The sequence below is a fragment of the Hipposideros armiger genome, unplaced genomic scaffold (assembly GCF_001890085.2).
Source record: "Hipposideros armiger isolate ML-2016 unplaced genomic scaffold, ASM189008v1 scaffold_105, whole genome shotgun sequence".
In the NCBI taxonomy this organism is placed as follows: Eukaryota; Metazoa; Chordata; class Mammalia; order Chiroptera; family Hipposideridae; genus Hipposideros; species Hipposideros armiger.
This window is the reverse complement of record NW_017731455.1, coordinates 2,462,522-2,484,955: the sequence shown is the minus strand read 5'-3', so window position 1 is coordinate 2,484,955 and position 22,434 is coordinate 2,462,522. Positions and strand designations below refer to the sequence as shown.

The window sequence follows — 22,434 nt, the reverse complement described above, 5'->3', positions numbered from 1 at the left end:
TGGATACTTAGAAATACATGAATATATGTATGCATATATTTGTGTGTGTATATATGCACACGTGGATTTGTATAAATTAGTACCTTTGCCCCACAAATCAGTTTTGGTGTATCTGGTCAAAAAAAAAAAAAGAAATATTACAACCACAACTCCTACAACTTTGTGTTGTTGACAGATGTCATTTAAAATAGAAGAAATGCTTTCTAATAATAATAAAAAAGGAGGTGCCACACATATTATCTGAGTGGCTGTCGAGCGAAACGATCTACCTTGCTCTAATGAGCCCCCATGGATCGTGGAGATGCAAGCTGTATTGACATGCACACTTAAGCTAATACACCTAGACCAGTGCCTCCAAGCTCTAGCAGCCAGGGATGCTGACAGAATATCTCGCTTCCATCTTCAAAGAAAGGAAGTGATTAGTATGTTATCATTACCATTCAAAACGTGATTTCCTTATTCCCTCCCGGCATAGGTGACACATCTGAGATGCGGCCAGACGTTGGAGGCAGCTAAAGCCACATCAAAGCTTTCCTTGAAATATTTTTTGGGGGAAGGGCTGGGGGGATGGGGCGAAGAATCATTAAAACAATGCATTTAGAATAGAGAGATAGGACCTGATGTGAAGGTCAGGAAAGCTGCAACAACAGTCCATAATAATTAATAGAGTTGTCTAATATACGGTGGAGAAATTAAGAGGGAAAACTGCCCCACCCTCTGCAAAAAAACAAAAACAAAAACCTAAACTAAATAAATAAAAGGGAGGAAGGAAGGGAAAGCTTATATGATGGAAGCGCAAAATCACTAAAGGCTGTAATTGAGAAAAAGAAAAGCAAGGGGGGCTGTGTGTGTTTGGCATTAATGATGATTTTTAAATAAAAGGAAACACTTTACTCGGCTTGTCAAAAATAGCCTTCTTACTCCTAATTCTCCCTACATGCAGGTTTTTGGGAGTCAGGTTTACTCTTCCAGGCTCTGAATACTGTTTTCTATCTTAACAAAAGACTTAGTTTCAAATTGGTGATTCTCTAAAAAGATATGAGATTTGTGACATTAACAGTAAATCTGAATTTTCATGCAGAACAGAACAAAGATTTTTAGCTATTTTCATATTGGATGAAATCCCTCAATTAAAACATTTAGCTCCTGTAGATTAAAAAAAAATCCAAGATCAATACTGGAAACTGACAGTCTAATTAGTTGATAATATATAATGCAGGCAACAAAGCATTTAAAAATGGAATGATTTGGGGAGTCCACGAAAGGGGGCCAAATCATATTATTCAGTGTGTGGCTATAACGGGGAGCAAAATTTCTAAAAGAACTTTTTCTTTTTCTTTTTTTTTTTTAATGAATATTCCTAAATAGCGGAAATAACTCCTCCTCGGGACAGTTCAGTTTTATCGGAGTATATCTGCACACAAGAAGACTATCGTTTTACCAGCAGCGTTCCAGCAGGACCTCACTTTGTATTTTCGAAGCTATTCTGTTAAGTCAAGCTAAAATCAAGTTCTTGTAACAGCGGTGCTATTTACATCATTCCCTTAGTAGCGCATTGCCCCGGTCTCTGAAAATGAAAGGCAATACACTACAGTAGCAGCTGATGCTTTCAACTTGCCCACACATTCCATCCCAAACTCATTCTCTCACCCTCTTCTCAGCCCTTTTCAAAGCAGGTAAGTAAAGCTGTGCAGGAGCTTCAGACAGAGCTCAACTTGTTGTGAGGAGCTGTGGAGGGCAGGAGACGCAGGACTGAAATGGAGAGCGAGGCGCAGCCAACGCAGTGCAGCTCCCCGTGACGACCAGCCTGCCTCCAAGCGCCCCGTTTCCAGAACTGAGCCCGAAAAGAGCCTCACAAGGAAGGGATGGGACATGCTTTGTTTCCAAACACAATAAAACATCCTATTTTGGAGGAGATCCGTGCCTGTCTTCTTAGGACAGATAAAAGAAAGAAATTTGGGGGACATTCACTGTTTGATTCCTATTAGAATCCTGCCTGAGAAACGATTACTTCTTAGCAAACCATAGATCAATGCACTCTCATCATAGTAATCTATTCTATAAATATCAATGCTACGTCCCTATCAAAGATTATTAAAAGGCTATTTCAGAGCATATTATTCCATTAGTTGAGTGATATAATTCTTCCAAGTACAATTCCATTCCAGGTTAAAGCATTCCAGAAACATAACGATGAGACTGCTGTTACAGGCACAACAAAAGAATTAAGCCATAAAATGATGAGAAAACATATTTTAAAAGAAAAGCAGATGTGACATTTTCAGCTTTCAGAATTAAGATTTTTAAGTCCACACAATTCAGCTGAACAAAAACAGGTCTTCTGTCAAATATGTTGATTGTAATAAGGCACATGGTTTTATTAATCATATTATTGCTAAATTTTGGGGCCAGAGCTTCATGTAGTTTCTTCACATAGAGGTTTAAGTCTATTGTTAGTTCCAATGACATCTGAACATTCAGGTTCGCCACATAAGCATGAGCGTATGCAAACACACACAAGCAGATAGTCTGTGCTGCAGAAAAACAGTGTTGATGCATTATCACCTCCTGAGGAATAATCTTATATATCAAAACTGCAATCGATTATATTCACTTAGGATATACATCTGCTTCCACGTAGAGAAGATAAAAACACAGAAAGGTTAGAGGGTGCAGGTTTTGTGTATTTACACCCTTCATTTTCTATGTCATCATTACTTTTACAAAGAGAGGCATCGCTCATGGATCTTCAGTCAGGAGAATTATTGAAAACTACTATCAACAAGCCTCTAAATTAGCATTCGCATCACCTAGAGCATGATGACATACCAATAAGTAACTTCCAGGAAAATCTCAATCAATGCGGTCCATCGAAACTTGAAAATAATTCACAGTACTCTCATTAACACATGCAATTAGACAATTTTTAAATTGCAGTGCAGGCCATTATTTCATGCCCTAATATAAAAGTAACAAAACCCATTCAAACTAAGTAAAAAATAAAACTACTCTAGCTCTGAAAAGAGTACCACAGCAAATCTGATAAGTTTGGCCTAATTAAAAAAAAAAAAATACAGACTGACTCATTCAGCATCCCTCATTGATATGGGGATAAAATTATAAACATTGCTATAAATATTTGCTGGGACACAAAAGTCTGAAGCTGCATTATGAAACAGGCTAGCAAACTCCGAAAAATAAGAACTCACTTGGGTGCTATTTCCTCCAGAAAGGAAAGTGTTTAGCGATGAGGAGACCTTTGGCTATTCTTAGGTATCTGTGTACACAGGCTAGCAGGGCATTTATAACATATGTGTGTTTCCCCCAAAGGATAATAGACTCATGGTACCTTATGTTGAACCTAAGAATTTGGGGTGAGGGAAAGAAGTTTATTTAGAAACAGTTTTTTAGTAAAGTAAATCATAATGTCAGAAAAAAATTTAATCATCATCAACTTCTTTGAGAAACCAATACAAATAAAACAAGTCTGAAGTCAGTCTACCTTAAAATTCCATTCAGGTATAGTTTGAAGAGATTCCTTTGTTTTTCTTCCATTTTGAGCCTTTAAAATATGAATTTTCTTCCGACACCAACAAACAACAGTGATCACTATGATAAGCATGATTTGGATATACTTGTTTTTCTAAAAATAATCATCAGGGAACATTTCTAGGAATATAATCAATACTTTTGTTATGTGTAGATTTTCCTGAAAAAAGGAACCCAAAGATCTGACTTCAGATTTAGAAACTCAATTTTATAGGGAAAAGCAGAATTAAAAAAAAAAAAAAAGCAAGCTAGGAAGTACTCACCTCTTCACGTAATTTTATCAACTGCACCATGAATGCACCAAAAAAAAAAAAAAAAAAAAAAAAAGTAAAAAAAGGAACCCAAAGATCTGACTTCAGATTTAGAAACTCAATTTTATAGGGAAAAGCAGAATAAAAAAAAAAAAAAAAGCAAGCTAGGAAGTACTCACCTCTTCACGTAATTTTATCAACTGCACCATGAATGCACCAAAAAAAAAAAAAAAAAGATAAAAAGGAAAGAAATGGCAGGAAAGAAAGATCAGTTGTGTGACAGGATACAGAATTAACATTGACAATTTATCTGTTTACATGTTTAGCATTTAAAAATCACAGACAAACACATTAAAAGAACCTAAACACAGACTACATGCAGAGTTTTTTGAACGAATAAAGATCACTTTCTCACACTGTCACATTAAACAAAGAGAATAGTGTGAAATTCTCTTTTAAAGTACATCTAAGACACCATCATGAAATAAAGGGGAACGACTTCATAGAAGTCTATATTATAAAGAAAGAAAACAAGTTTACTGTTCCTCTCTTCTAAGAATGCACCACTGAAGAGGTTTTGTATATACAAGTTTTCAGGATGTTTCTCTATTTTGAATCTTGACAACTGATTTCAGAGTTTACCTACAAATGAAAATGATTAATAGTTCATGCTTTTGTCCCAATAAGAATTTGAAACAACAAACTATCAAGTTAGTTAACGTCATATTTGTACCAGCTCTGGTAAAAAGACTGCATTTGGAGATAACATTATTTTCATTGAGAATAAAGCATACCAGGATAGATAATATTTAGGACATGGTCTCAGAATATATTTCACTATCCTTACAAATATTGTATATAATAGAGTTAATTTCTAGATTTTTGTTTTGCTTCAGAGGGCCTACTGCCATTACATGTTTTTTTTTATTTTAATTCTTGAAGTTTCTTTATTTTTCAATTTTCTTCATTTCATAAACTGGGCCACCTCAAAGCAATCAGCTCTCCTATGTCATTTGTACTGCAGTCTGTTTTCACTAAAATCAAACCCAAACCGCTCTTTACTTGTTAGTAAATTTTCCTGTGATACCATTTGAATTCTCCTCTGTAGAACATTTTTCTATTTGCCTTAACAGATAAAACAAGTCAATTAACTCTTTAGAAACTGGAAAAAGGATATAACCATGTATCTGGTTCATTGTGTGTGTGTGTGTGTGTGTGTGTGTGTGTGTGTGTGTGCGCGCGCGCGCGCGTCTGCGCGCACATGTGTGTGTGTAGGTGTATCTGACAGTACTGTAAAGCAGAAATATCACTGTATAGTTGAGATGGCTGCCATAGCTTCTGCAATGAATAGAAATTGAAACCTGTATTGTAAGACTATAAACCACATCCTAGATCTGAAATGTGCATCCTCAGCAATCCAGGTCTACAACTGATAATTTTTAAACATCCAAATATCTGTAACATCTGTTATAACACTTGACATATGCAGGCCAATAAATTAAACTATTGCTTTGGGAGAAACGTGCTATAAATTGCTCACTACAAGTCTCTCTAAAAGTATCATGTTTACTACAGCCCGGGTTTCTCAGTGCTTAATGCTGGTTTTTGTCTCCAATTCAAAGAAGGCAGCATGCATTCCAGCTTATTCTGTTATTTCATTTGTTATATGAAAAGTATTTCAAGCACAAAAGGATGAGATTTCAAAATTGGTTTGAGTCTTTTAGAAAAAGGGTACAGAGCCTATTACATAATGTCTCAAAGTGCATTTAGAGAAAATGAAACTTTTAATGTCGTCCTTTCAAAATATATAAGAAGTTGTCATTATTTTTAGTTAATACGTTCATTCTCTCAGCGACCATCCAGTGCATATGAGTAAAGCACCTCATCATTTCATGTGGAAAGTTACTATTCTTCCCCAGAAGAAGTAAAATTTTAAACGAAAATACCTAGCCTATCATATATCGGAATCTTTCTCTTTGCTCCCCGAACATCATGGGAGAAAAAGGCAAACATTAATTCTCAGAAAGACACGATCTGGGAATTGATCGCACGGCTATCTTTTCTTTCTGGGGGCACCATTCTTCGCTTGACTATGATACTTAAAGGGCCAAAGTTTAAAACTACTCCTCAGCAATGGAGACCATTTGGAGCATGCCACCCTGCCATAATCAATGAGTGTTTAAAAATGCTACCCATTTGTTTTTTCAATAGGTTCCAAACAAAAAACGTTCTATCTTGTTTGTGCTGCATGGCTGCCTTCAAGCTCTACACCGGATTTGTAGCTAAGCTAGGTAATGGGAGGGTTTCTAATCTTTATCTTTTTTTTTTCTCTTTTTCTTTTTTTTTTTTTTAGGGCTGAGGGTTTTCATTCAAGTAAACAAAAGATGGTCTATTTTTGAAAATTAACAATGCTTAGACTAGACCGCAAGTAGTGATTTCATATTTTCTCGAGTTACTAGCTCCATCATAGGCGACATGAAAGTGTGCCATGCCACCATGTTGAGTTATGATAATCAACATCTTTTTTGAAACAAAGATTTCTTTTCCCCCAATGCAGAATTTGATACAAGAGGTAATCTGTTCCTTTGTGGGCTGAAAAAAAATCTGGTTTACGCTGGTTTGAACCAGTGGAATCTCTTGTGGTTAAGCCTTCTGCTGTGACTAAAATCAAAACTGCACTGCAGAGCATGTGAGGGTTCATGCGCGCGCGCCTGTGTGTGTGTGAGGTGCGTCACGTGACCCCCCGAACTACCGAATTTTTTTTTTTAAAGCTGATAACGCGACTGCCGTCTCTGTCCGCATACAGATAACGAATAAATGCTGAACTCTATTAAACGCCCTTTACACATTATCGTGGGTCGAACACACAATTTTCTGAACTTATGATGACAGTCTATTTATTTTGCTATAAACCCTCAGCACGTAACGAACAGATTTGTGCCTGGTAATGATCTGCTCTGCCAGGGCTATATGAAATGATACCGACCTTCTTTAGATCCTGGGGAATTAAATTGACCGACTTCACCCCCTGGTTGGTGGCTGAAGTTTAACACACTTTATGCACAGCAAGCCCAAATTGGAACTCAAGAGAACCTCATATTAAAAAATTAAGCAATCCTCTATCTGCTAAATATTGCCTTACCACAAAAATTTTGGTACGTTTAGAAATATCCTTCTCTTTACATATATTTTTGTACCTTCTAGTTAAGATTTGCTCAAATTTCATTTACTCAGATGTATTCGCTGATCAATATAATTTTGCATATGGAAACTGAGAGACCATTATGGTTCAAAAGGGTTGCTTGGAACATTGTATTTGCCCCATTGTGATACTTCACTATGAAGGGGATTTAATTCTATAAGGTTTTTTTTTTTCTTTTCTGAGAACGGTTTTCATGAAACTACATCAAGTTAACAACTATTAAGATTTCTACTCTAAATACCTATATTAAAAAAAATCAACTCTCTCAAATATTAGTGTTGCCATATAGACTGGAAAATAAGCGATTTTAAAAGACTGGAATGATAATGCCTAAGACAATAGTCCTTAGAAAGTTGATGAGCCAACAATAGCACTTGAATGTACAAAGTAGATAATTTTGTCCCTTCTTTGTATATCAGGTGTGAGCTATATTTGATTGTATGAAATGGATATGAATCAGAAATGAATTTATACAAAGTAATTAATTTAGAATTAAACAAAGTTGTGTACTGTATGAGGCACATTAAAGGCGCAGTCGAAAAAAATCTTAATTTCTGAAATCTTGATTTCTGACATTTCTAATCATGGCAGAAATGTTTACATATATGAGTAAATTAATATACTCCCTAGTTAATTGCCAGATTATAATTATGTATGTAAACAGCCAGGTCTTAGATGCTTAAGAAATTCATTATAAATGGTCAGAATGAGAAATAATGGCTATGACATTCACATCTGTCTAAACCTCCACACAGAAGCCACTATAGGGAGGATGTGTACATTGCATCAAAATTAACTAAAGAGTCAGTATTTAGTTTATTTTACCTATTTGTAACCATTGTTATGAACTCTTTATTATTTTCTTTTCTGATATATAAATTTAAAAAAATTGAGGTATACCCCAATTTCAGTGAAATACATATTACTATTTTGTCTCATTTTGCTTACCTCCAAGTTTTCTCTGCATATTAAAGTTTATGATAAGCCAAGAAGTTTTAAAAATCAATTTATCAACAATTAACTTGAAAATTAACTTACTTATAGGCAGAAAATATTTTCTTATATAAATTACAGGTAATCCTGTCCAGAAAAAAAAAAATCTTCTCGGTCACGAGCTATAAAAATTAATATGAATAGCCAACTTAAAATCCTTTCTTCCTTTAAAGAAAGGGATTCTGTTTTGAGTGCATAGTCTGAATGAACACTGATTCAGAATAAAGAGTCATTCTCAAGACATCCCTGTTTAAGGACATATATGTTTTAGTTTGAGGGATATTAATTCCTATATTATAATAAAGAGCCTCAAAAGAAAATTTAATTTCTTCATTATGATGTGGAAATTTGCTACAGTTGGTAACTAAATAACTAAAAAGTTAAGTATGGTTTCTTTGAACTTTCAAACCTAATTCAAATTTTAGACTGAAAAGTTCACATAAGTAATAATCTAACAGTTACATAGTCTCATGACTATAATTTATCATACTCTATTTATTGAAGTGACAGCTCCTTACAACTAAACTTCAGGTTCTCCAAGCACTTTCAGAATTTGTAAGTTTGATTTATACAAGTCCAGGGGAAATCTCTGTGTAATCACTTTAAAGTGACAGGAATGTAATTTGAAAAATTCAGAAAACATGAACTCAATCTATTTTTGTGGAATATTTTTCTTTAGGCATAAAAAAAAAATCATAGTTATATGTACGTAAGATAAATGTTTTAGGCACATAAAATGTCCATTAAGAGAAGTGAACATGCTTTGGGAGGAAAAAAAAGGATCCCTGTCACAGTGTTACAACAGCCATTACAATCAAGGCATCTGAGTTAGACAGGAATACCGCTTCCTCGCCATTCCCTCTCTATTAGGCAGTGGTTTCAAATGAGGGAAAGATCTGTAGCTTTTTAAAGAATTGACATGGGAAGCAAGCATTCACTTTTTTGTAAAAACGGTAATGCTTTTTGTACAGTGCAGATAGGAAATAAAATTATGATTCATTCAAGAAGTATGAGCAACCTAAATCTCACTTAAAATGGGAAGAAAATATTTTTTTTTCTCTTAGCCTTTCATTATTTAATCTATGATGAGTAAAACCCCTTTATCACATCACCCTTCTCTGTTTGATGTACTCCATATTTTTCTCTTTTCTCTTGGTTATTCTCACATTTCAGTCAGGGAGGCTAAAATCTCAAGTCAAATCTTAAGGTGTTTACATGTCAGAACTTAAGCTGAGAACATCCATATAGTGGAGGAGGTGAGATGTTTTCAAAAACAAACATCGTCAGCGCAATGATTCCTGTCCCGTTTCTTGGGTCCCTGGATGGGGGCCTTAATCACTTAAGCAACATCCCTGCTACAATATTAACGTTACAGTAGATAGTGATACAGTTTCAACATATATAAACCTATAATACAATCTATTTGAAATGGTTAATACAATTATGCAACTTCTCGAGTGTGTAGAAATATATTACTACGTTTTATTATCCTATAAAAATTTTGGTTTACTCAATGAATGATTTATGTTCATTTTATGTAGGCAGAGTAGAGGCCTTTATAATACTTGCCAAGGTAACACTAGTAAGCATATTCAGGTCTTGCTTCTCAGGTTCCCTATCATTTATTTTCTTTAAAAGTGTCAAAGAGAATCAGTCACTGGGGTTCTTGGAAACATTTTAAAAATCATCTCTGCACTGAGGTTCTTGAAACATTTTTTTAAGTCATAAATATTATCTGTATGAATTGATGAAATCCACGGTATTAATTCAAAGAAAGGAGTGGGCCATTAATTAGACCCCTGGCACTACTGTGTGATCCAATGAGAGCTGACAGCCAAGTTTTAGGCCCTTGTAAGAAGGAATTGTATCTTATTTTTGCCTATGCAGATCTTAAACTGCAACACGACTTTTCCTATTGTTATTATTGTTATTATTATTATTATTATTATTACTATTATTATTACACAGAGGCAGGACCTCTATATGAGTATCCAAGTTCCACACCGGAACTTACAATTTGCATTTGGGTGAATGTATTTTTTAAGAAGCTACACAATAAGAGACTGAGCTGCCCTGTAGAATTTTGAAAGCTTACTTTCATTTGTTTTGCTGCAAGTGTTGATTTAATTATACTGCATTATTATCAAAGCCGCATTGTGTACTTTTTTATTCCTTTTACATGTGTTGGAGGTGAAGACCTTGGCTTTGTCTGCAAACAGTGTGTTTCAAGTTATTCCTTAAGTACCAAATAATAAAGAAAAGAGAAGAAAAGATTTTTTTTAAAGATAGCAGACAGTGATCACAAGGTAAAGGGTTAAATGTAAGATCTCCAAGAAACATTTTGAAGTTGATTAAGACTCCAGCTTTGCATTAAACAGTATCACTTCCACATGAGTTGCTGCTAATACTGTTAAGGAGCAGCTTGAGAGCCCTGTGTGCCTGTGACCTCCTTCACCCTCCAGCCACCCACCGGGCCTTCCTGATTAGCATTCTACCTGGCTCTCTGAGGAATTCCCATCATCCCCGAGGAGCTCATTGCGTACTTCGTCACTGTAGGCGATCCGTGACCTTTTCTATAAAACAAAACAAAAAGGGAGAGAGCGAGATCAACGTTAGAAAGTAAAAGCTTCGAAGCATTATAGGTATCAAGGCTGATCATCTCAAACCTCGAGAGCCCCCTAATGGAAACCTATTTGCTAAAATCTGCACACCAAACTTGCGTCAAGTTCTTGAACTTGAGAACTTTAATGTCAATGAGAAGTTTTGCAAATGCCGATAACGAAAGAAAATTCTGCACTGTGTAAGTACTCCATTAATATTCACAAATGGATCAGAACTGGTATATTTATTCCGTACATGGTCCTTCCAATAAGAACATTAAGCTGAAGGAAATATAGCTACATAGCTGTGTATCTGCAAAACTCACCAGATTGTAATTAAAACAAGAGTCCATGGGTTTGTTTTTCTTTTACTATTGTGGCAGGAAATGGGTTTTATAATACAGGTCTTTTAAAATCTCTAATTCTAGGATTATAGTATATCTGCAACTATATGTATACTGGAGTGTCTGGAAAATAGTACATCTATATTCCTTTCATAAGTGTGATGTTACTAACCAAAAAAAGATGAGCTTTAAAAGCCCATCCAATTTCAAAACAATAATTTAAATGTCTCTAAATCCTCTATAAATAGTGGCCTAAGGAAAAGTATGGGGGAGTGTATGTGTGTGTCTGTTAAAACAAATTAAATTTCTCAATCCCAGTAAATAAAGGCAAGGAGGCTATGAGTCACTGTTTCACAAACTGAAATTTTGTTTTACAGGAAATCTACCTTTACCTGTAAAGTCAGAGGGACACGTCTGCAAGCAATTCATGAATTATCTAAATTACACACATTTGGAAAAGCTAAAAGGCTCCGAAGATTAGTTGTGAAGCTAGAGTGCAGTCCTCAGATCTGGCTTCAGCATCACTGTTTCAGACCCAAATGCAGATTTATAGCATACTTTGCTGCCTTTTCTGCTTCTGAACTAACTAAGCATAAATGGTCCATTTAAAAATGGCAGTTGAAAAACAGTAATCTTTTTTCATCTGGGATCTATAGGTGAGGACTTAAAATTTCTCACCTGTTCAACTGTGATCTGAAAAATTATTATAGTTTAAAAGGACTACCCATAATCCGCAAGCAGAAGTCAACCAGACTTTTAATTACACTTTTAAACTAGGGAACCCGTAACACTGCTTGGTCACATAGAGACCATAATATTTTAAACATAAAATCATATTATGTTAGAATTTAAAAGGACTTTTGACAAAAAACAAACAACACACAAACCTATAGATTTGAAATCTTTTTAAAGTTTCAGCCTTTGTCAATTGGGGTTCCTTATCAGAACCACAACACAGAGAAAATTATTTCAGTGACTATTTTCTCAATTCTCCCAAGAGTGGAACATAAGAGAATTTAATTCATTACATAGAACAGAAGCCTTAAGGCATTAGGGCTTAACTCCCTGGCAGAACCCAGTTGAAAAGGGATGACTGGAGTACAAATAAAAATAAATAAATCTAAACAATCCTTTTTTTAGGGAAAAAAAAAAAAGAGCCAGTTTCATGGAGTCCTATTGGTAGCTTTGGTTAAACTGAGACTAGGACCTGGGGGTCCTGACTCACAGCTCAGTGATCATTCTGACACACAAAATGTCCTCATTTTATTACCCTCTGGATACACTCAGGAAAAAGATACAAAAAATTGCAAATGTTTCAGCATTAAGGAAATGGTAGCACCCCATTCCTGTCCTGAATCTCTGCCCCACGTCTGCCTTCCCTGCTACAAGGGTATTATCTTCTCTCTTGGCTAATGTAATAAGTCTGTAAGTAGATAAATAAAACCAACAATGTTGCAAAGAGGACAAAGTAGGAAAGTTAAGTCATTGGCCTGAGGTCAGTAATGACATCTATATCAGATGTCTCAATAATTCAGGAGTGGCCCAACTCATTCACTTGTGAACATGCCAGGCTTCTTAACATCACAAACAGCATATTAATTAAGCATGCTTCTCTTACTGTATTTACTGCAGTTGCCATTAATTAGCTATTTCTATTGGCTTCGTACAGAGCTGTATTGACAAATGCTAAATTACAGGGACAGTACGTTTCATGGCCTTATTACAATATTTAAGTCAGCCAAACCTTTCTTTTGCCCATGTGGAGATCCTCACTGCAGTAGTCTCAAACTAGCTAAGCAAAAGTATTTCACAGCATTAAAGGAAATGAGAACCTTTAAACAGGCTGTGGTATCAGAGCTGCCTTTTTAATTATTCATTTCATCACTATGGGGGACTAAAACATTCCACAGTATGCAAGAATATCATATGGAGATTGTTTTTGTTTTTCCCTTTTTTCACCAAAATACCAACAAATTGGCATAGATTGTTCAATTACATTATATTCTTATTTTGATTTACTATACTTCAAAAGAAGAAGAAAATTACAAACATGTATCCCTAAATATCTAATCTTGTTTTGGTTAGAATCCACTGCTTTGGAAAACCAGCAATTAAGAGGGTACACGCTCAGCAACAGAGGAGAACTAAGGATTTATCTACAGTTGAAGGGTGGTCCCTATAAATGTCATTCTTTACCATTGGGATGGTAAAAACTGGTCATTTGGATGGCTTTCTGGATATAATTAAGCAAATGATATGCTGAGTTTAAAAATGTCCTGTGATAGGACTGACTCCTGTTAAAGAATGAAAAGACAACTCATTTCAAATCTCAGAAATAGTTCCTCATGAAAACGATACAACCAACACTGAAAATTGAACTTTGCACTCGTGCATTTTACAAAAAAATATTTTTTTAAATCAAGCCTTTGTAAGAATTGTATTTCAATGCTTGACATTTGTATTTGCTCCTAATTTTTTATCCTAAAATTTATCCTGCTTTTTCTCCTAAAATTTTAAGTAAGCTGATTGTGATCAACCATAATTTAGCCTGCAGGATCAACATGAAACTGATCGAATACCAAAAAAGGTAAATTCCTTTGAATGACATACTGCTTATTTTATGGATCACTTCCCTCCAAAAATCAATAAACTATTTTACCTTTTATTATGGAACTTTTAAAAACCTCACTTACATTCCTAAAGACTGTCATACTTTAATTTGCAGGATTCAAAGTTAATTAAATGGAAACATCTACTGTATCTTGATAAACTAACTAAAATAATTTTACTTTATTATCAACTGTATAAAATCTGTACTTTAGCCAAATGCAAGCATGAGAATTTGAGCTGGAAATGTCACACACTCAGCTACAGTTTGAAGGAACCCAATTCATAATGCATTTTATAAATAGTTAATGACTTCTATACATAAGCTAACCAGGCAAATCAAGAAATTGTCAACATTTTTAGTTTTAGTTGTCAGTTACCACTGTCTACTGGTGCTTTTTATATGTGGCTTCTGGAGAAGACAGAAACTCTATGCAGTTTGTAATCTATTGCAATTTGGGGTCTGTACCATAAGGGTGGAAAAGCTTCAGCTGACAATATTTGCACCACACACACACACACACACACACACACACACACACACACACACACACGTTAAATATAAGCGCATTCCTCACTTTTAGTTATTATGTGTTTGTGTACAGCATATTAACTTCTAACTTATACAATTAGGTGGACCTGACATAGTCAGACAGAAAAATCTACAGACCATGTATGAACTACAGAAAAAAAAAATACGACAAACTAACAACTGATGGTTATCCTGAAGAAGTTGGATGCACACCCTTTCAATGGCTTATTTTAAACTGATGACAAAAGTGAGTCTTTGGTTATGAAAGTGAGAATTTCAGATTCCAAATAATTTTCATTTGGTGTAGGAAGAGGACTTTTGCATGCTGACTGGCAGATTTTCTTAAAGCCAAGTTCAAACAGATACGCTTGCTCGGTTCTCTCTGGAAATTTGGCTTGAAACAATCTTATCTACCTGACCCAAGCTTTAACATTTCCCAACTGAACTGAGTATGCTCCTTGACAGGCACTGGTTTAGTTTCTAAACTAGACACAAAATGAATTAACTTAGCTTAAACTAATTAAGAATTGTGATCTGTGATACCGACTCTTGTATCATTCTACATGTGAGACAGGGTCTACATAATCAGAATGAGGATTCTACAACCCACCACGAACGTAAGCATAACAATGAAGTTGGTTTATTACTAGAGCGTATATGAGAATTTAATTTCCAAGGCGTGCACATGGCAAAGCAATTGCTTAAATTGCCTCACCTGGGAATTTAATACAATGTTATCATCAGACCAGTCACATTGTAAATAGATTTATAATGCTTTCCATGTGCTGCACTCTGTTGCATATGAATTAAGTAATGATCTGGTATTACAATAAAATCAGCTAGTTCCCACACCTGGCAGACAGGATATTTCACTAAATTAATACCCACACAGCTACATCACAAGGCATGGGAGCGGAAACCATCTCTAAGGCATTCGGCTTGAGTTTTACATGGGAGGCAAACACTCCATGGTTATGGAGACTGTCACTATGTTGAATGGGCTGCTCAAGACAATCTGTTTCTAACATCTGTATCACAGAATTAAGACTTTCTCATTCCCATTCAGTTTGGGCCTAATTTTCTTCATTCAGGACTTTAATTACTAATCAGCAATCCACAACATTCACAAACACTAAGAAAGGCCTTTATTCTAATCTACATGCTGCAGACAGCCAAATAATTGATACAAAGTGCAGTACGGTTTTGGTAAGTAATGAAAGAACAGCTTGTCCTACTCTTAATCAAATTGGGCTATAGAAGAAATGGTTAATAGATTTCTCCATAGGTCTAAAACAAATTACCCTGTCTGGCCAGACTTTTCCATTGCTTCTACCATGTCTTTTAGTCTCCATATATTTAATAATGCCCAAGGTTACCAGGTGATACATCTATTAAAAACTGTTATGCTTTCATAGCCAAAGAATTTAACTGCTCCAAAGAATTTAACTGCTCCTGTTATAATTAACACTTTGGGATAGCTACAGAATACTGTGAAATTATATTTAAGCTAGTTATATAATTGCTGGCATTCACTTCTTACCTAATTTTATCTGGTTCTAATTAAATAATATCATACTTCTGTAATGCCCAGATGGCATTTTCTAAAATGCATCCATCTTTGGCACAAAGCATTCCATTTTTAACCTCACTTCTATTTCTCCATGGCCAATTTCAGCTTTTCATCCACACTCCACCACTGACCCAGGCCTTAAAAAGGTGCATCAGTCAGGACAGGAAACTTACATTTTGGAGGAAAAAATAAATGGAATTCATGAAACTTTGTTTATCACAGTGTTCTCTGTGCTATATTAATTTCTAGCAAAAGAGCGATTTAAGATGAAAACATGCCACACTACATGATTTAGGTAAAGGCAAAATAAACTGTTAGGTAAATGTTTGATCCCTGGAAAGTTGTTAGGATGAAAAAGCACAGGGTACTGAGTGAGGAGAACAGAGATAACGTTTCAGTATGTGATTTTGGTCAAATTAAGTTGTCTGAATATCAGTTTCCTTAATCTCTAAAAGAGTGGCCATAATATTTATTTCCCAGGGCTGTGGTGAGGATTTAAATATTATACACAAGTGAAAATCTATCATAATATTTTGGATGTGATAACCCCGCAAAGGATGTTCACCTAATATTAGTTGGTAATATTAAAAAGGATGCAATAAAATCAGTTCACATACATGACTGAGAGTACCAATTAGTGCATCTTTCCTAGAAAATGGTTTGCCAATATGCACCAAAAGTAACTTTAAAAAGTTTTTATTATTTAACCTAGTAATTCCATTACATTCTTTTGCCTGATGCCCTATTTTTGGTGCTACATTTGGGGATGATTTTCAATGGCGAAAACTTTACTGAATTTCTTTAATATCATCAGAGAAAGTAAGTTCCAATCTGTTTCTTTTAAGTAATCATTCCACTAAATATGACGTGCTCTTGCTCAAGGGACTGTTTAGAGTTAAAGGTCAAGTTCATTCGCTGCAAAGTGCACATGCCATATGTCACCAATGCTGTGGTGTTAATAAAGGGGACAGCAAACTTTCTATCTATCATAAATTCATGGCCAATGGACCATTGCAAACCACCAGAGAGAAAATACTAACAAGCACTGCTGCTAGGCTACCAACAGTGGGAAAGGCAGGTTAGCGTGAGAACACTGAAAAAACCCATTGTTCTTGGGTATGTAATACCAGGAAGTTCTTCTATTATAACCACCCTCATTTATTATTTTTACTTGTACTTTCAAAAACATTTTACATGTTTGAAATGGATAGTTATGTTTTGGCTGTAAATAATAAGATAAATTATACTACATTTTCTCTCCATTATTTTTTAAAATTTAGCTATAATGTCCCATGTGAAGACATACATACGATGAGGTTATGTAGGTATGTAGACCCATATAGGCTCACACAAACCCATATGCAATCCATATGGAATAATAACTGTATTTGTGATTCACGTGCTAGAAGGGACTTTTATTTATACTAGGAATTCTGACTGCACGGCTGCTCCATCATTTAACGATTTATAAAGCAGAGAGCCTAGAAATCATGGAACTGCACTTCTTCATTTCCTTCTCCAGCACTTCTACACTGAAGCCTGAAATTTAAATTCAGCATTAGTGTTTCAAAATGCGACTTGGGTTAGTATCGCAGCACCACTTGCTTGCATATGCTTGTATTTATGACTTTGCATGCTATTGAACACAGTGTGGCTGGGTCTTAAATCAGGTTAGCCTGTCAATCAATAATTAAGTTACTTCATTCAGAAAATCAGCTCATGATAGAATGCCCAGATGTTGTCGACATCTGGAACGGTATAAGTAGGCAATGGAGGAAATCTAATTCTTTCATGTCTTTCTGAATACAAAATAACTTCATCGACTACTTGAAATAATCAAAATGTCAAAATAATCACTATTTTGTTTGATAATGATATATAAATACTCTATACACTCCTGCTGAAAAATGATACTCGAATGAATGCTATGGAACAAATGGTTCACTTGTATTTTTAAAAGAACTACTGAAATAAAGTATATACATTTATACAATTAAGTGGTACCTAGGTTTCCCAATGTAAACTGCCTAGTATTAGGGAGGAAACCTGATCATTCACTGAAAAATCTGTCAACACCATAATCATTTTAAGTGACCTAGACACTCAAGAATGAATGTTGCGGATTTTGAGTAACTGACACATCGTATGCATCACACACATTTATGTATCACGTAAGTGAGGGAATCTTAGGGTTGACAGTGACATGAGGAATCGCCTAGGCCATTTTAGAGATGAGGAGTTGGAAGACAGGTGTGTGATCTACCCAAGGCCACACAGCTGAGAAAGACAGACAGAACAGTCCATTTCTCAAAACCAGTGCTCTCGTCACTTTACTGTCGTATGCCAGCACAGGCTGGGGTTGTCTTATCACTCATCCCCAAGGCAAGCTTGGCTGTAGCATTTCCCTGGTTCTACGAACTTATTATAAGGTACAAAGTTGATTAGTCTGTTTCTTGTTACCATCCTCCAAAACAAACAAACAAACAAAAAAATACCTTTACTTATACACTGTTGTCAACATCTAGAATATGGACAGTAAATCTGAAAGTTCGAGGGTGACAAATGCTTAAGGGAGAGTGTTTCATTTGATAGACTAAAACATCTGATCTCAGACGGTGAGTCACAACCACACCTATGGGTGTAACTTACATATGTTTCAAGATTAATCTTCAAAGGCTATACCATCAAGCAACAATAATCTACCCATAGGGCAGGAGAGGAGTCACACAGGTTATTAAGATGTGTTAAGAAAGGCCTGCTTACTCATGAGATCAGGCGACTCCCTAAGCAGTTACTCTAAAATTCTAGATTGGAACCAGCCATCTCATAGGCAAACGATTTTTATAATGTATTTCTTCCTGGTACCCATGTTGTGACAAGATTCTTTATCATAGAATATGCTGTGTAACAGTGAAGTTACAGTGCTCATAATTCAGGTGTACAATATGCATTTTATTGCTTTATGAATATAGCCAATAAAACTGTGATACTTAGGCAATAAAACAAAATTCTTTTAGCCCCTATTCTCTATGAAAACATTTTGAAGATTACTTCTATTCTAGGGTGACCCAAAACTATAAAATATAATAAAGTGAATGTATGCATACCTGATTCATAAACAATATCCCCTTCCCCCCAAATTCTCCATTTTCAGTTAAACTAGAATAAAATCCTGCCTACTCAGGGGCTTTGCTTCATCAGTTAAATGCCATTTCTTTTGTATTTTCAACATGCTACTCTACTGATTCTTTCCTTTAAGAATATAAACATTTTTAAGTATACCCCAGCTTTATATATTTTAAAAAGTTATTTTACCCTATACAACTCTCCCCAGCTGATGCCCAACCTCTCTTTTTAAAAAAAAATTTATTTCACTTAGCAAAACCTTAGCTTAATCTCAAGATCCATCATAAGTCAGACAGAAAAGTCATGAACCATATGATTTCATTGGTATGTGGGATATAAAACTGAAAACAACAAAGGAACAAAACAAACAAAGAAACAAAACTCATAGACACAGACAATAGTTTAGTGGTTACCAGAGGGTAAGTGGGGGAGGGGTGTGGTAGATGAGGGTAAAGGGGATCAAATATACAGCAATGGAAGGAGAACTGACTCTGGGTGGTGAGCATGCAATGTGATGTATAAATGATGTATTACAGAATTGTACACCTGAAACCTGTATAGTTTTACTAACCATTGTCTTCCCAATATATTTAATAAAACTTTTAAAATTAAAGTTTATTGGGTTGACAATGGTTAGTAAAGTTACATAGGTTTCAGGTGTACAATTCTGTAATACATCATCTATGTGTTCACCACCCACAGTCAGTTCTCCTTCCATCACCATATATTTGACCCTCTTCTACTACCCTCCCTCCCTGCTTATCCTCTGGTAACCACTGAACGCCAACCCCTCTTTATCCTCCCCTTCCTAGCCAAGCTTCTTAAAAGAGTGTTCTACAAGCACTACTCCACTTATTCATGTCCCGGCCACTTATCAACTTACAAAGAAACCTGGATGCTTTCCCACCACGCCACAGGAACCCCAGGATCACCGATGACTTCCTAGTTGTCAAAATTATTGGCCACATTTTAAAATAAAAGTAAGCTTTTTATTTTAGAATGGTTATAGGAAATCTGCAAAGATGGTACAGAGGTCCCATATAACTCACACCTAGTTTCTCTGAGTATGAACATCTTATATTATTTAGTACAGTACATTTGTCACAAGTACTAAATCAGTTGCTCATTACTGCACATTATTACTAACTGAAGTCCATGCTTTTTTTCAGATTTCCTTAGTTCCTGATGTTCTTTTTCTGTTCCAGGATACCATCCGAGATGCCACATTACATTTAGTAGAGTGTCTTCAGGTTCCTCTGGGCTATGACAATTTCTGAGACTTTTTTTTTGTCTTTGGTGACCTGGATCATTTTGAAGAGTACTGGTCAGGTGTTATGTACAATCTCCTTCAGTTGGGATTTGTCTGAAGGTTTTCTCATGACTAGACCGGTGGACTATGTTTTGGGGAGGAAGACCACAGAAGTAAAGTGCTATTTTCATCACATTCCAAAGGTACATACAACCAAGATGACTTATCACGGTGGATGTTGACCTTGATCACCTGGCTGGTAAGGCTTCTCCACTGTAGTCACTCTTCTTCCCTTTCCGTTACTGCCCTCACAGCGTTTGATCCCCATTCGAGGAGTGAGAACTTACCTACATAAATTATTCGGCATTCTGCACGGGAGAACTATTTAATCATTAGTCAAGCATTTATGAACCCGAGTACAGACTCATGGATATTTATTTTATATTTTGGCTCATAATCCAATACAACTTATTTATTTCCTTGTTGAGACTGGAGTGACTCTGGCTCCTATGGCCACTGTTCAGTCCTGTCTCCATTGACCTCTTGATAGCAGCTGGCACTGTTGACCACTTCCGCCTTAGCAGTGACAGCCCCCTTTCTCCTCTCCTGGCCTCTCCTCAGTCTCTATCCTAAGTTCTCTCTCAGTCGGCCCCAGGTCTCCATCCTTACTTAGCCCTCTTATCACTCACCTGAATGCTTTCATCTAAATCCATTGTTCTAATACCACCTAGAGCAGCAGTTCTCAACCTGTGGGGCAAGACCCCTTTGGGGGTCGAATGACCCTTTCACAGGGGTCGCCTAAGACCATCAGAAAACAAAAAGATATTTACATTACGATTCTTAACAGTAGCAAAATTACAGTTATAGAGTAGCAATGAAAATAATTTTATGGTTGGGGGTCACCACAACATGAGGAACTGTATTAAGGGGTCGCAGCATTAGGAAGGTTGAGAACCGATGCTCTAGAGGATGGCAAAGACATGTTTTCTGCACATTCTACTCACACATCTCATTCCTAGTGGGTGCTTTAGATAACCTAAAGGCATCTCAGACTGAACACCGAGGGGGGCATTTTTCTCTATATATTGCTACTCCTTGTTTCTCTAATTTGATATCATTACCATGCACAGCTTCCCCAGATAAAAACCTAGAAATTATCCCACTTTTTCTTTCACTCCCCATATCGAATCAATCAACAAGCTCTATGGATTAAACTCTTATTTTTCAGAATATCTATAACTCGGGCCCTTAGCCATATTTCCAGGATGTCTGTTATCTTATACACTAGTCCCAATTCTTTCCTCATAACTGCCATTACCACATATTTCATACCTTTTTTAACACATGAATGATATGTAAGAGATACTTGTATGGAAAGACTGACATATTTTTAGGCAGTGGTAAGCCCATAGGTACAAATTCTCGGTTCACCTTAGGGAGTAAAGGAGACCCCTTCCACCCTACCTCTAGCAAAATATCAAAGCTATAAAAGAATCATTATCTAAAGCTATAATTTGTTTCAGAATAGGTATGTTAAATTAGAAAGCAAATTTATTTGACAAAAGCCAACAGACTACGGGAAAATGATAAGCAACAGACTTCTCTCCAACTTTGAAAGTCAATATCACATTTCTCTTTAATTTCTAATACAGTCATATCTCATATCAGCTATTTTATTGTTCTCCTCAGTTAGGCATTCCCATTTTTTTTATTATTATGTAGAAGCTGAAAGACCACCATTTCAAACGAGACAACGTGCATGCATATTTCTTCTTTGTTTGTCTGATTTGTAGACCTGAGGAATATGGATCACTTTTGTTATCTGCATGGAGACGCTCGGCTACAAGCCTGGCATTCACTTTGCTTTTATCTCTGAGACCCCAAGTTGTACTGTTAGGCAACAGAGGGCACTTATCTAGATTGAACTGTCATACAAATAGATTTTTGTCAGCCATTCAATTTGTATTGGGGAACACGCCAACAAAAACAAAACCCGGCAATTTAAAACAACAAACCTATCCTCTACTGACAGAAACAAATTGCTGTATTTCAAATGAATAAGAATTACTATCGATCGCACATCCTGCGTGTTGGTGTTACAGAAAGAAACATATTCTTGGAACTCATTTTGTCTAGTTTTTCTGGCAGTGGACAAACATAAAGCAAGCACGTAGTATGCTTCATACTAATAAACATAAAAGTGAAACCACTAACAGACAGGAACTCCATGTTATAAGAAGAGAGCGAGGCTCTCTCATAAAATTCCAGGTCAACATTCAGTTGGCTTTGCAAAGAAAGCGACATTGTAGGGCATTTTTGAGTTTGCTTTCTGATCTACAGTCCTTCCAAAAATACAGGTAGTACCTCTGTCCACAAAACAGTCAATTGGACCATCATTCTCCCTGTGCCTA

The 22,434-nt window shown here is 35.9% G+C and overlaps 1 protein-coding gene across 5 annotated transcripts in view; it reads right to left on the bottom strand.

Moving 5' to 3' along the window:
* Positions 1-22,434, bottom strand: part of VTI1A (vesicle transport through interaction with t-SNAREs 1A) — a 336,022-nt gene that overhangs the window by 249,068 nt on the left and 64,520 nt on the right. For 2 of the 5 annotated variants that reach the window (XM_019646664.1, XM_019646667.1), the window contains exons 4-5: positions 10,491-10,568; positions 3,980-4,000 (exon numbers count right to left, since the gene is read on the bottom strand). In XM_019646664.1, coding sequence (XP_019502209.1) covers positions 3,980-4,000; positions 10,491-10,568 — 99 coding nt within the window. Of the gene's footprint in view, positions 1-3,812; positions 3,834-3,979; positions 4,001-10,490; positions 10,569-22,434 lie in introns of all 5 variants that reach the window. The other 3 variants (XM_019646666.1, XM_019646668.1, XM_019646665.1) reach the window with 2 other exon arrangements.